This window comes from Oncorhynchus mykiss, chromosome 9 (genome assembly GCF_057628025.1).
Source record: "Oncorhynchus mykiss isolate SJ-2025 chromosome 9, ASM5762802v1, whole genome shotgun sequence".
In the NCBI taxonomy this organism is placed as follows: Eukaryota; Metazoa; Chordata; class Actinopteri; order Salmoniformes; family Salmonidae; genus Oncorhynchus; species Oncorhynchus mykiss.
This window is the reverse complement of record NC_143030.1, coordinates 51,725,002-51,739,249: the sequence shown is the minus strand read 5'-3', so window position 1 is coordinate 51,739,249 and position 14,248 is coordinate 51,725,002. Positions and strand designations below refer to the sequence as shown.

Below are 14,248 nucleotides of genomic sequence, written 5' to 3'. Positions count from 1 at the left end.
GAACTTCAAGGAGAGTGGTTCAATTGTTGTGAAGAAGGCTTCAGGGCGCCCAAGAAAGTCCAGCAAGCACCAGGACCGTCTCCTAAAGTTGATTCAGCTGCGGGATCGGGGCACCACCAGTACAGAGCTTGCTCAGGAATGGCAACAGGCAGGTAAGAGTGCATCTGCAAGCACAGTGAGGCAAAAACTTTTGGAGGATGGCCTGGTGTCAAGAAGTGCAGCAAAGAAGCCACTTCTCTCCAAGAAAAACATCAGGGACAGACTGATATTCTGCAAAAGGTACAGGGATTGGACTGCTGTAAAGTCATTTTCTCTGATGAATCTCCGTTCCGATTGTTTGGGGCACCCGGAGAAAAAGCTTGCCCGGAGAAGACAAGGTGAGCGCTACCATCAGTCCTGTGTCATGCCAACAGTAAAGCATCATGAGGCCATTCATGTGTGGGGTTGCTTCTCAGCCAAGGGAGTGGGCTCACTCACAATTTTGCCTAAGAACACAGCCATGAATAAAGAATGGCACCAACACATCCTCCGAGAGCAACTTCTCCCAACCATCCAGGAACAGTTTGGTGACGAACAATGCCTTTTCCAGCATGATGGAGCACCTTGCCAGAAGGCAAAAGTGATAAATAAGTGGCTCGGGGAACAAAACATTAATATTTTGGGTCCATGGCCAGGAAACTCCCCAGACCTTAATCCCATTGAGAACGTGTGGTCAATCCTCAAGAGGTGGGTGGACAAACAAAACCCCACCAATTCTGACAAATTCCAAGCATTGATTATGCAAGAATGGGCTGCCATCAGTCAGGATGTGGCCCGAAAGTTAATTGACAGCATGTCAGGATGGATTGCAGAGGTCTTGAAAAAGAAGGGTCAACACTGCAAATATTGACTCTTTGCATCAACTGCATGTAATTGTCAATAAAAGCCTTTGACACTTATGAAATGCTTGTAATTGTACTTCATAGTAACATCTGACAAAAATATCTATATTCGTGTCATTCTCAAAACTTTTGGCCACGACTGTACACAGATTTGCAGATGTGTTTTGCAGGTGCAGCGAAATACTTGTGTTTGTAGCTCCAACAGTGCAGTAATACCTAGCAAAAAGTAATACAAAAAATATATAAAACTACTGAGGTGTGAATATCTGCTTAAATACATGTTGCGTTTATATTTTTGCTCAGTAGCATGTAGGTCACTTTCACAAAAATTGTCCAGTTGAGAGCAGCGAAGCAAAGCATTTGGTTTCATTCAACTTACATTTATAATAGGCTACCACATTTCAGACATATTTTGAACACAAAACGTGCTAAACATGCTGTGGAAACGTGAACGAGCAGAATTAAGCTACAATCCGACAGTATTTCAAGTGTCACAGATAACTGGAGTTATCCACAAATGCGTATTAGTCTTAATACCCGGTTTCTCTTTACAATTGCACTTGAAAGCAAACATTTTTTTTTAAACAGATGAAGACTTAAGTGCAAGGCTACTAGCGTTGCTGTAACTTTCAGTCCATAGACTGCACGACTTGACTGACAGCACTGAGCACAAACAGGACTACTTCTAGTTCAGTGCTCCTGACTACAGGGCCAGGCTGGTGTCAGGATTTCTTTCCTACTGGGAGACATTTTCTCACTGCTGCCGTCCTGTCTTTTCCAGTAAGGACTTCACCATGGGCCCCAGATCAGAGGTATTTTCCTATTGCCTCTTACTACTGGCATTTGCTTTTCCGCAAATAGGACTTAGGACTAGTATCAATAGTACTAGTATCGAGCATCTCAGAGTAGAAGTGCTGATTTAGGTTCAGTTTTTCCTTTTAGATCACAAAAAAAATAAGATTACATGGACAGGTGGGGGACCTGATCTTAGATCAGCAGTCCTACTCTGAGACGTTATACATACGGCCCCTTATCTCCTTTATTTGGTGCCCTGGTTCTTAGGAGCAGGAAGCAGAGAAAAGATGTATGAAGTGGGAACTTAGTCAGGTGGGGGAAGAGGAGGCAGACAGGCAGCTCTTTGAACAGTATACCTGGGTCGTATTCATTAGGGCACACTATACCAAAATGTTGAGCAACAGAAACCGAAAGTGTGTTTCTTATTGGATGACTTCAGAAAGTAAATCCCAGTGTCGGACTGTTTTCTTCCTTTTCGTGAATATGACCCTGTTCTGTCCATTTAAAGGAATAAAGAATGAGAGCCTTCTAAGATTAAATAAATCTCTCCTTGAGTTATTTTGAGGGCTTCAACACATTTTATCATGAAATAGTCCACTATTGGAGGTTTTTCCTGTATGGGTAGGCCATTTTTGGATTCCTGTCTTTGTTGTTGAGCACCACTCTTACTTTCCTTTGTTGATTTAAGTGCTGAGGCCTACCTGAACTTACTGATCAATGAGCATTTGAGCAGATTCTGAAGGGTTTGAATGGTGAGGTGTGTGTGCGTGAATGAGTGAAAGGTTTTATGGTATCACTTTATTTGGATAGTCCACAGTAGAGGGTTTATTGAACGTTTTTAGATGTTCAACTAACTGCTAGTCTGTAGAGTCTTGCATACTGTCAAACTAATAGTGTGGGGGCAAATTATTTTAGGCTTCTGATAAACTTCTCGTCTACATTCACAGAGTGAATGGGACGGTAATGATGTGTGAGCATGACTCAAACCTTTTACATCAGTAATCAATTTGTTTTTCTTCATAATAAAAGCACGCTTTTTTACGAGTCAGAAAATCTCAGTTTAAAATATCAGATTATAATAATACATGCCAGTGAGAGGATACTTTTAGCCAAAGCAACTTACAATCATGCATATATTCATTTTAAGTATGGGGGTCCCAGGAATTAAACAAAGTGCCATGCTCTACCAACTGAGCTACAGAGGATCTACATGGAGGAAGCGTATATGAGGCATTATCCAGAGTGCTTTGCAACTGCCAAGAGTTATCTGAAAAGAGAAACTCCCCTGATACTCCACGTCGTCTCAAGCACCTTTTTAGAGTAACTGCCCCTCTTGACTCAGAATTGGTGAGTCATCAGCAGTACTTACACTATATGACCAAAAGTATGTGGACACCTGCTCGTCGAACATCTCATTTCAAAATCATGGGCATTAATATGAAGTTGGTCCCCCCTTTCCTGCTATTACAGCCTCCACTTTTCGGGGAAGGCTTTCCACTAGATGTTGGAACATTGCTGCAGGGACTTGCTTCCATTCAGAAACAAGAGCATTAGTGAGGTCAGGAACTGATGTTAGGTGATTAGGCCTGGCTCGCAGTCGGCATTCCAATTCATCCCAAAGGTGTTTGATGGGGTTGAGGTCAGGGCTCTGTGCAGGCCAGTCAAGTTCTTCCACACCGCTCTCAACAAACTATTTCTGTATGGACCTTGCTTTGTGCACATGGGCATTGTCATGCTGAAACAGGAAAGGGCCTTCCCCAAACTGTTGCCACAAAGTTGGAAGCACAGAATTTTCTAGAATGTCATTGTATGCTGTAGCGTTAAGATTTCCCTTCACTGGAACTAAGGAGCCTAGCCCAAACCATAAAGAACAGCCCCAGACCATTATTCCTCCTCCAAACTTTACCGTTGGCACTATGCAGTTGGGCAGGTTGTGTTCTCCTGGCATCTGCCAAACACAGATTAATCCATCGGACTACCAGATGGTGAAGTGTGATTCATCACTCCAGAGAACAAATTTCTACTGCTCCAGAGTCCAATATCGGCAAACCTTACACCTCTAAACTTAGGCTTGTGTGCAGCTGCTCGGTCATTGAAACCCATTTCATGAAGCTCCCGCCGAACAGTTCTTAAGTTGACGTTGCTTCCAGACACAGTTTGGAACTCGGTAAGTTTTGCAACAGAGGACATGTTTTCCGTGCTACGTGCTTCAGCACTTGGCTCTCCCATTCTGTGAGCTTGTGTGGCCTACCATTTCACGGCTGAGCTGTTGTTGCTATTAAACATTTTCACAATAACAGCACTTTAGAGTTGACTAGGGCAGCTTTAGCGGGGCAAAAATTTGATGAACTGACTTGTTGGAAAGGTGGCATCCTATGAAGGTGCCACATTGAAAGTCACTGAGCTCTTCAGTAAGGCCATTCTTCTGCCAATGTTTGTCTATGGAGATTGTAAGGCTGTGTTCTTGATTTTATACACCTGTCAAGGTGTGGCTGAAAGGGATTACAGCCTTGAGTCTTCTTGGGTGTGACGCTACAAGCTTGGCACACAAGTATTTGGGGAGTTTCTCCCATTCTTCTCTTCAGATCCTCTCAAGCTCTGTCAGATTGGATGGGGAGCGATGCTGCACAGCTATTTTCAGGTCTCTCCAGCAGGCACTCTGGAGCAGGTTTTCATCAAGGATCTCTCTGTACTTTGCTCTGTTCATCTTTCCATCGATCCTGACTAGTCTCCCAGTCCCTGCTGCTGAAAAACATCCCCACACCATGATGCTGCCACTACCATGATTCACCTTAGGGATTGTGCTAGGTTTCCTCCAGACGTGAAGCTAAGCATTCAGGCCAAAGAGTTTAATCTCGGTTTCATCAGACCAGAGAATTTTGTTTCTCATGGTCTGAGAGTCTTATAGGTGCCTTTTGGCAAACTCCAAGAGAGCTTTCATGTGCCTTTTACTGAGGAGTGGCTTCCACCTGGCCACGCTACCATAAAGGTCTGATTGGTGGTGTGCTGCAGAGATTGTTGTCCTTCTGGAAGGTTCTCCCATCTTCACAGAGGAATTCTGGAGCTCTGTCATAGTGTCCATTGGGTTCTTGGCCACCTCCCTGGCCAAGGCCCTTCTCCCCTGATTGCTCAGTTTGGTCGGGCAGCCAGCTTTAGTAAGAGTCTTGGTGGTTCCAAACTTCTTCCATTTAAGGATGATGGAAGCCACTGTGTTCTTGGGGACCTTCAATGCTGCAGACATTTTTTTGGTACTCTTCCCCAGATCTGTGCCTCGAAGCAATCCTGTCTCTGAGCTCTACGGACAATTCCTTCGACCTAAATGGCTTGATTTTTGCTCTGACATGCACTGTCAACTGTGGGACCTTACAGGTGTGTCTTTCCAAATCATGTCCAATCAATTGAATTTACCACAGGTGTACTCCAATCAAGTTGTAGAAACGTCTCAAGGATGATGAATGGAAACAGGATGCACATGAGCTCAATTTCGAGTCCCATTACAAAGAGTCTGAATACATATGTAAATAAGGTACGTTTTTTAAATTTGTAATACATTTGCAAAATGTTCTAAAAACCTTTTCTATCGCTTTGTCATTATGGGGTATTGTGTGTAGATTGATGAGGAAAATATTGTATTTAAATACATTTGGTAATAAGGCTGTAACATAAGAAATGTAGAAAAATTCAAAGGGTCTGAATACTTTCTGAATGTCCTGCATAGCGTAGCTAGTTGACGAAGGCCCAGAAGATCGTGAAGGACTCCAGTCACAACTAATGTTGAAAACTTATCGTTACTAGTGAGATTCCAGTAACCAATAATATTTGTTGTGATATGTTTAAGTTGACAGCTATTACTTCAATCTTCTGGGCCTTCCTCAGCTAGCTACGCTATACAATGCATTCTATAGGCAGGATATATGGCCAATAAGTCGATTGTACTACTGATGTATTTCATTCATTTTGAGCTCATTGTACAAATTTCAGCATTTCAATATTTACTCAAGGTAATTCATTTTTTGTAAGTATTTTTACTTACAAAATACAAGCCGGCATTATTTTACTAAATTATTCAGTTGTGCGTTTCATTTCTCCTTACTACTCCGGCAGTGAACCAAACTACTCCAATAGAGTTTAAGCTTAAAGATACAGTAGCCCTTCCTTCGTGTTAAGCAATTGTTACATAAAGTGGCAAGCTTGCCAGGAGGAACATCAAGATGGGTTTCCAGTCATTCCTCAGAGAAGGAGCTGATGGAAAAACAAAGAGCTGATGCCAGCATCAGAGAGGTCGTCACTCAGTTGGAAACAGGGGAGAAACGTCCTCCCACTGTTAGAGCCAAGCTCCCAGAACTCTCTCTGTTGCTACGTGAGTGGAACCAGTTTGAGCTAAAGAATGGTGTTCTTTACAGGAGAAGGCAGCAAGGAGCCAACACTACTTTGCAGTTAGTGCTTCCAGAAGAGCTGAGAGTAGTTGCATTGAAAAGTCTGCATGATGATATGGGCCATATGGGCATGGAGCGCACATTGGATATCATACGATCCCGGTTCTATTGGCCCAAGATGAAGTCAATGTCTGTGGAGGAGAAAGTTAATACCCGTGACTGCTGTGTGCGACGTAAAACCCTCCCAGAGAAAGCTACACCTCTAGTTAGCATTAAGACCTGCAGACCTTTGGAGCTAGTATGCATGAACATCCTTTCTTTGGAGCCTGATCGTAGTAACAAAGGATATACTGGTAATTACAGATCACTTTACCAAGTACACAGTGGCCATAGCAACTCCCAACCAGAAAGCACGCACCATTGCAAAGTCTCTCTGGGACCACTTCATTGTGCACTATGGCTTTCCTGAGCGCCTCCACAGCGACCAAGGTCCTGATTTTGAATCACGAACAATCAAAGATCTGTGTGAGATTGCTGGAATCAAGAAGGTGAGAACAATGCCGTATCATCCAAGAAGAAATCCTGTTGAGCGTTTTAACAGAACGATACTCCAGATGCTTGGTACTCTGAGCATGCATGACAAAACTCACTGGCGTGACTTTGTTAAACCACTTGTACATGCATTCAACTGCATGAAGAATGAAGTCATCAGCTACACTCCATATGAACCAATGTTCGGGAGACAACCTAGACTACCAGTTGGCATAGCCTTCAAACTACCTGTTAATGACCAGAAGAAATTGCATTCACAGTATGTGAAGAGTCAGGATAGCCACTTGGAACGCTCTCAAAACAGCCAGATTTGACAGGTATGTCACAAGAGTTCCCTCTTGACATTGTTGACAGAGTTCTTGTGAGAAATGTTAAACTGAGAGGGAAACATAAGTTGGCTGATAAGTGGGAAACCAACATTTATGTAGTCACCAAATGTTCAAGTGATATACCGGTGTATATATATTCAAGCCTGAGAGCAAGGATGGTCCACTGCACCATGACCTTTTACTGCCTTGTGAATTCCTGTTTGCGTCGCAGCACATCTGAAAAACTCGCACACGCCTTCTTCCAGGTACTGATGTGACTGAAGAAGATGAGACACATTCAGATTCTGCTGTTGACTTCAGGATTGAAAATGCAAAAAGTCAAAAGCCTGTTAGGTTTACCAAGGTCTGATACTCACAGGTTGAGCAACCTTCCTTGTCGTTACAGCAGACCAAGAAGTCCTTGCAGAAGAAGTTAGAACATCAGTCTGACTACTTACCTGAAGAACCTGAAACACCTGACAGTGAGACAAACAACTTACCTGAACATTCTTGAAGAAGTTTCTCTCATCAGACAAATAATTACTTGTTCTCCCTGACATGTCTGAAAGTGCTGAAGAGACATAACACAAGGGACAATGTCCCCATTGATCATGCTCCAGTTGACTCTCTCTGGAGAAAAATAATAGTAAACAGCAACATGAGGAAACTGACAGCGCTGTCTGGGATTCTTTCAGGCAGTGAGCGAGACCAGAAAGGTACTCTCAGTTTGGAAACCTCCTAACCTTTGTTCGTCAGTCCTTGTTCCAAGGGTTTAGTGCAGCCCTCACAAGTTCACTGAATGGATTTGATCAATCAGAAGTTAAAAGGGTTTCCTGTGCAATGTCATCAAGTGACCATACAGCCAACAAGAAGATGCAACGGGACGTGCATACCTTCAAGAGGAGAGGTTGTAACGCAGGTCATCTAATGTTGAATACTTATCATTACTAGTGAGATTCCAGTAACCAATCATATTGTTTAAACTGCATGACGAGCAGTTTATTTTGACGCTAGGATTTGGTGAGTTTTCGTATGGAGAACGAGCTGCTAGCGATTAGGCTGGCTAAGCTATTGCTAACATTTTGTGCATGTTCATACTGAACCAAGCATACGCACAAGCCGTTAACATTTAGGCTAGCTCAGCTATCAATCAATTTAAATAGCAAATGTTAGTGAACATGCATGGCGAACTATTTTAGTTTTCAGACTTTTATAAAATGTGATTAGCTAGTATCATAATCCATTTTGGTACACTTATGTTTTAGATTACTTTATAAGAAATTACATGTGCTCGTAAGCTCGTGCTCGTAAGCACTTGTACTTTATTTGCCCGGGCTAGTCTATTGTTCAGTCCACGTGAGCCTAGTGCTGTAGTTAAAGTGTAAAGCATTTTGACTAAGTTTTATTTTCTTAGTCCTGTAAGATAAAGCTAAGCACTATATTAATGGTTATATGAAATGTACTATATTAGTGGTAATATGAAAGGTACTGATATATATATATATATATATATATATATATATATATATATATATATATGATCCTGTTTGTAAAACAGGTCAGGTTTTTTGAGTATGGATTCATTTCCACCAAGGATGGCGAGCTGCCCGAACCCAGGACATCAATAATATTTGCATGCAAAGATTTATTTTCCTTGGAGAACACTGAATTTGCACTGCCATACTAAGGTGTGGTAGAATTTTTCTTGACAGACATCATTGCATCATACATTGCAGTGGGGTTGTTATAAGCACCTTAGTGTTTATTGATAGGCATAGTCACTCACATCTGATTCCATGTCATAGTGGTTTATAAGTCAGTATTGTGAATTGGGTTGTGTTTTTCTGAGGATTCATGTTTATTGTATTGCTACAGAACATTGAAATCTGAGAGACCCTCAGATTAAGATAGAGTTGGGTGCACCCTAGTAAACTATAGGCAGGATATATGGCCAATATAAGTAGATTGTACTACTGATGTATTGCAATCATTTTGAGCTCAATGTACAAATTTCACTATTTACTAAAGGTGATTCATTTTTTGTAAGTATTTTTATTTCCAAAATACAAGCCAGCATTCTTTTCCTAAATTATTCAGTTGTGCGGTTCATTTCTCCCTACTGCTCCAGTAATGAACCAAACTGGTCCAATAGAGTTTAAGCTTAAACATACAGTAGCCCATAGTGTTATCAATTGTCACATAAGCATTTCAATGCACCTTTTAAACCTGCTGTAAACTGTGTACATGACAAATAAACTTTTATTTGATTTGAGCTTCACCTTACACCAATCAAGTCCTTCCAGATCTGAGTGTACTAGGACTTAATTACAGTGTAGGGGATGTAGGTAGGGATCCATTCTCGACTGGAGCACTGTGCACCTGAGCTTTTGTTAATCCTTACCCCCTACATGGTATTCTCCTAGGGTGCAAAGCATCCCATGCTTCGTTGCCTCAATGGTCAGATTGCTAAGAGACTACAGTAAGTGAGACTTTGCACTAAAGTGACTTGATATTAGCAGGAGTGGGTAAAAGACTTGTGCCTGAACAAACTGATTGAACGGTAGGGGCTTTAGGGAACCATTACCATGTCAACCATGCATGGCATTACATATACATTCTAAGTGGCGTATTTAAGACCCTGTAGTGTTTTCCACAAATGTCTTCAGACTGGGTGCAAAACCTTTCAAAGTAACATCCTGGCCTGGCAACAACATCTCAGGCTGTAAGTATTTGTTTAAACCCGTTCATGTCACCCATTGTGCTTAAAATAAAATACAAAGCCCTTAAAATAAAGCAAATGTAGTGGTACAGTGCATTGCCTCAGCAAGGATGAAGGGTCAAATTGCCTTGAACGTTCTACAGCTAATGCGGTGTCTTTGTCCTCGTGTTTTGTCTTCTCTCTATGGCGTTAACGAAGTGGATGAATACAGTGTCAGTCTCTGCAGCTGCAAAGGCCACTGCGTAAAAGGCTTAGTAATCCTTTGGCAAAGACCGCGGGCCGAGAGTTCTGCGACGCTTACACAGTGACGATAAACTGAGGACGGACCCTTGTGTACTTTTGGTCACCAGCCGCTGCTACTGTTCTCTTGAATGAACTGCATTGACAGTATGCGCCATTAGCTGTGCCCTGGGAATGGACGTTAAAAAAAAAATGTACAGGTTTGTGACAATTAGATTAGCCATAAGTGGAGCAGTTTCATAAAAAAACGGTGCTGTGTAAGGTTGATGAATGAACATGGTAGAGACAGTTGTAAATGTGCAACAAGAAACAAGGATCTAAACAGATAGCTGGTTGAAATATGAATAGACTAGTGGTTTTGTGAATCATGCATACCTGACCACCATGCTTATGGTGTGTGTGTGTGTGTGTGTGAGAGAGAGTGTGAGTGAGACCAGTAAATGGTGAAGAAGAACCCACTCAATCCATAAATATGCCATAAACATACTGTCTTCATCAACAGACACGGGCTGTTGAACACTAAACTGTCCAATAAAATATTTTATGCAACGGTGTTAAAAATAGGCCCATCATCATTACAAAACGCCATTAGGCCTGTTGCCGTTGTCTAAAAGCACTTGAGAATAAAAACGCTTGGTTGATAAACATTGTAGAGAATGAGGGCATGTCTGTTTATGATGGGAAAGTGATTAAACAGCCATAGAGGTGAAAACAGCTGAGAGGTAGGTTAACTGAAAGGGGAATAGTCTAATGATTACTCAAGGTGCCCCGTGCACACCTGCATGGTCCACGCCACAGTGAATCGATGTTCTGTAGGGCTGCACAGATGTGGAAGTCTTTGATCCTATACATCATGTGGAACGCAGGGTCATTGATCATAGGACTGTTTGATCTGCTCAGCATGGGAACCAATTGATGCTGTCAAACGCAATGGCTGTGTTGGGATGGGCAAGGGTCCATGGAATGAGTGTCCAATATAGGCTACTATCCGAAACCCAGGCTTATGCTGAAGGAAATTGTTCAAATAATCATAATACATACACTATATATACACAAAATTATGTGGACACCCCTTCAAATTAGTGGATTTGGCTATTTCAGCCACACCCATTGCTGACAGGTGTACAAAATCGAGCACACAGACAGGCAATCTCCATAGACAAACATTGGCAGTAGAATGGCCTTACTGAGGAGCTCGGTGACTTCCAACGTGGCACCGTCATAGGATGCCACGTTTCCAACAAGTCGGTTTGTCAAATTGCTCCCCTGCAAGAGCAGCCCCGGTCAACTGTAAGTGCTGTTAATGTGAAGTTGAAACGTCTAGGAGCAACAACGGCTCAGCCTCGAAGTGGTAGGTCACACAAGCTCACAGAACGGGAGCACCGAGTGCTGAAGTGTGTAGCGCATAAAAATCGTCTGTCCTCGGTTGTAACACTCGCTGCCGAGTTCCAAACTGCCTCTGGAAGCAATGTCTGCACAAGAACCTGTTCGTCGGGAGCTTCATGAAATGGGTTTCAATGGCCGATCAACCGCACTCAAGCCTAAAATCACCATGCGCAATGCCAAGTGTTGGTTGAAGTGATTTGGACTCTGGAGCAGTGGAAACAGGTTCTCTGGAGTGATGATTCACATTTCACCCTCTGGCAGTTCGATGGACTAATCTGGGTTTGGCGGATGCCAAGAGAACGCTACCTGCCTGAATGCATAATGCCAACTGTAAAGTTTGGTGGAAGAGGAATACTGTTCTGGGGCTGTTCTTCATGGTTCAGCTAGGCCCCTTAGTTCCAGTGAAGGGAAATCTTAACGCTACAGCATACAATGACATTCTAGACAATTCTGTGCTTCCAACTTTGTGGCAACAGTTTGAGGGAGGCCCTTTACTGTTTCAGTATGACAATGCCCCTGTGCACAAAGCAAGGTCCATATAGAAATAGTTTGTCGAGATCGGTGTGGAAGAACTTGACTGGCCTGCACAGAGCCCTGACCTCAACCCCATCAAACACCTTTGGGATGAATTGAAACGCCGACTTCGAGCCAGGCCCAACATCAGTCCCCGACATCACTAATGCTCTTGTGGCTGAATGGAAGCAAGTCCCTGCAGCAATGTTCCAACATCTAGTGGAAAGCTTTCCCCCGAAGAGTGGAAGCTGTTATGGCAGCAAAGGGTGGACCAATTCCATATTAAATGTCTGCCCACTGGGTAAAACATTGTTTAATCAACCGTGTTTTCACACCATTTCAACCAAACAGAATGTATGCGTTGGTTGAATCAACTTGGAAAACGGATCGGATTTGCAAAAAGTCATCAATAAGGGAATTTTAACCCAAATCTAACCTAAATCCAATGACTGGGTCACATGTTTGGTTGATTTCACGTTAGTTGACAACTCAACCAAATGTAAATAAAAACTAGACGTTGAACTAACATCTGTGCACAGTGGGAGTGTCTGTGCGCTCAATGTAACGAATCAAAATATAACCTAGCGACGAAAAAAGCGTCTAGACATTTCGCCTAAAATGATTGACCACACCACAAGCGCTTTCTTCACTGTAGGCTGTGTCATCTTCGCGTCCAATCTTATCAGGCCAATAAATAAATGTAGCAATACATTAAATTATGATTTAAATATTATGGGTTTGTGTAAAATAGGCTTTGCAGTATAGTATAGGCTAGCCTACAGTTAATTTCTAATCAGCACATTTACTGCAAAACCAGTTGGGCTATGCGCGTATACGGCTCCAAACATTACGCACAAATAGCGTATTTTGGGAGAGCATCCATTCATTTTAAATAGTACTGGATGAAAATGGCAAACGCGTTAGGATATTTCTCTCAATTCTCAGAGAATCACTTTTATGAAATGTTTTGCTGTCAAATGGAAGCATGGAGTGCTTATTATTCCGATGTGGTCCTCATATCCCATTTAGCAATACCAAAGCGATTAGATTTATAATAAAACTCCAATATCATAGCCTATAGAATATCCCGACAACAAAATATGTAGGCCTATCTTACCTGTGTTGTGCACTAGATCGATGCTGGATTCGGTGAGTAGGTTTGGGTCACTTTGAGATTTGCCTCGTTGCAAAAGACAGCCGTCTATTCCATTTCCATCGGATGTAGCCATGGGGATAGAGCACAGGAATTCTGAATAAAATATTGAAAACCCTACCAGAGGCAGGCAACTTCAGAAGTAAACAGCAGTAGTGCAGATATAATTCGTTATGACAACAGCGGCTTTGAGCATCTAATGGGGGCCATGGGTGCTGAGCAGAAATTCCTAGTATGTTGGAGCGCGTGTGGACGTGGGAGCGGTGATACGGATGTGCCCATCTATATTCCTGCGTTCATAACCAAGTGGGAATGTGGTAAATATCAGTTGGATGGATTAAAGTGTTTTGCTCGCAACATCGGCTGCGTTCATACGCTGTTTTATACAGACAGACCCATTTTTATATTTTCCTCCACTAATTGGTATTTTGACCAATCACATCAGATCTTTTTCAGCTCTGATTGGCCAAAAGACCAATTAGTGAGAAACAAATATCAAAATTAGGCTTCCTGTGTGAATGCAGCCATTGTAACCAGCAACACACATTTAGGCCTACATACAACATCTGAATTTATTAATGTACTTTCTGTCACCACATCAATGTCAACAAAGCATTCATGATTTCTGAAGGTGGTTTGGCCAATTCGAATGATCTTAATATCCACATACTATGAGCATGGATGGTGATGAGGGTGAATAGAGCAGAACATCAAGACGTGGTTAAATTGGTTAATTGAAGAAATCTCAGGACTACAATGAGTTTGAAAAGTTTAAAAAAAAATTTTTAAATACTGCAATGTAATTATGAATGGCATTGAAGGGATTAAAAATGCACTGTAGAAATTGCTCCACCATTTCCTGTTGCTAAAATTCTAAGAGTTCCCTAATATCGGTTTGTGACAGAAAAAGCAATTTTAGTGTAGAGAAACATGGTACCATCTAAACTGCTGTGAAATATATTTTCCGTAACCAAAAATATTGTATTTTCAGCTGTTTGAAGCTGGTGTACAATACCAGTAAAATACGCAAAAATGAAACTAGCAAGTGATAAATAACTTACATACGTTCTGCTTCTTAAACTTGCTTTCAATGAGAATGACAGATCTATAACTACAGTTCTATGTGAATTTGGTTGGGTCACACAAAAAGTTGCCAACTGCAGCTTTAAGAAAAAACAGCTGGATAGGCCTAGTGTTATTGGCCGAAAGGAAATCAGTAGCCAAGGCCTATTGTCTATAAGTAGAGAGAGTACTAACAGAAATGAAGGGAAATGTAGTATATCAGGCTACTGGTTTAAAGGCCTAAGAAGCAAAAATATAAAGCA

General features: G+C 42.0%; 1 protein-coding gene across 1 annotated transcript in view; it reads right to left on the bottom strand.

The window, feature by feature from the left end:
• The window catches only part of LOC110532228 (phosphatase and actin regulator 3), a 53,737-nt gene extending 40,534 nt beyond the window's left edge, over positions 1-13,203 (bottom strand). The window contains exon 1 of the mRNA XM_021615940.3: positions 12,888-13,203. Coding sequence (XP_021471615.1) covers positions 12,888-12,999 — 112 coding nt within the window. The 5' untranslated portion in view covers positions 13,000-13,203. The remainder of the gene's footprint in view (positions 1-12,887) is intronic.
• Between the last annotated feature and the right edge of the window lie 1,045 nt (positions 13,204-14,248).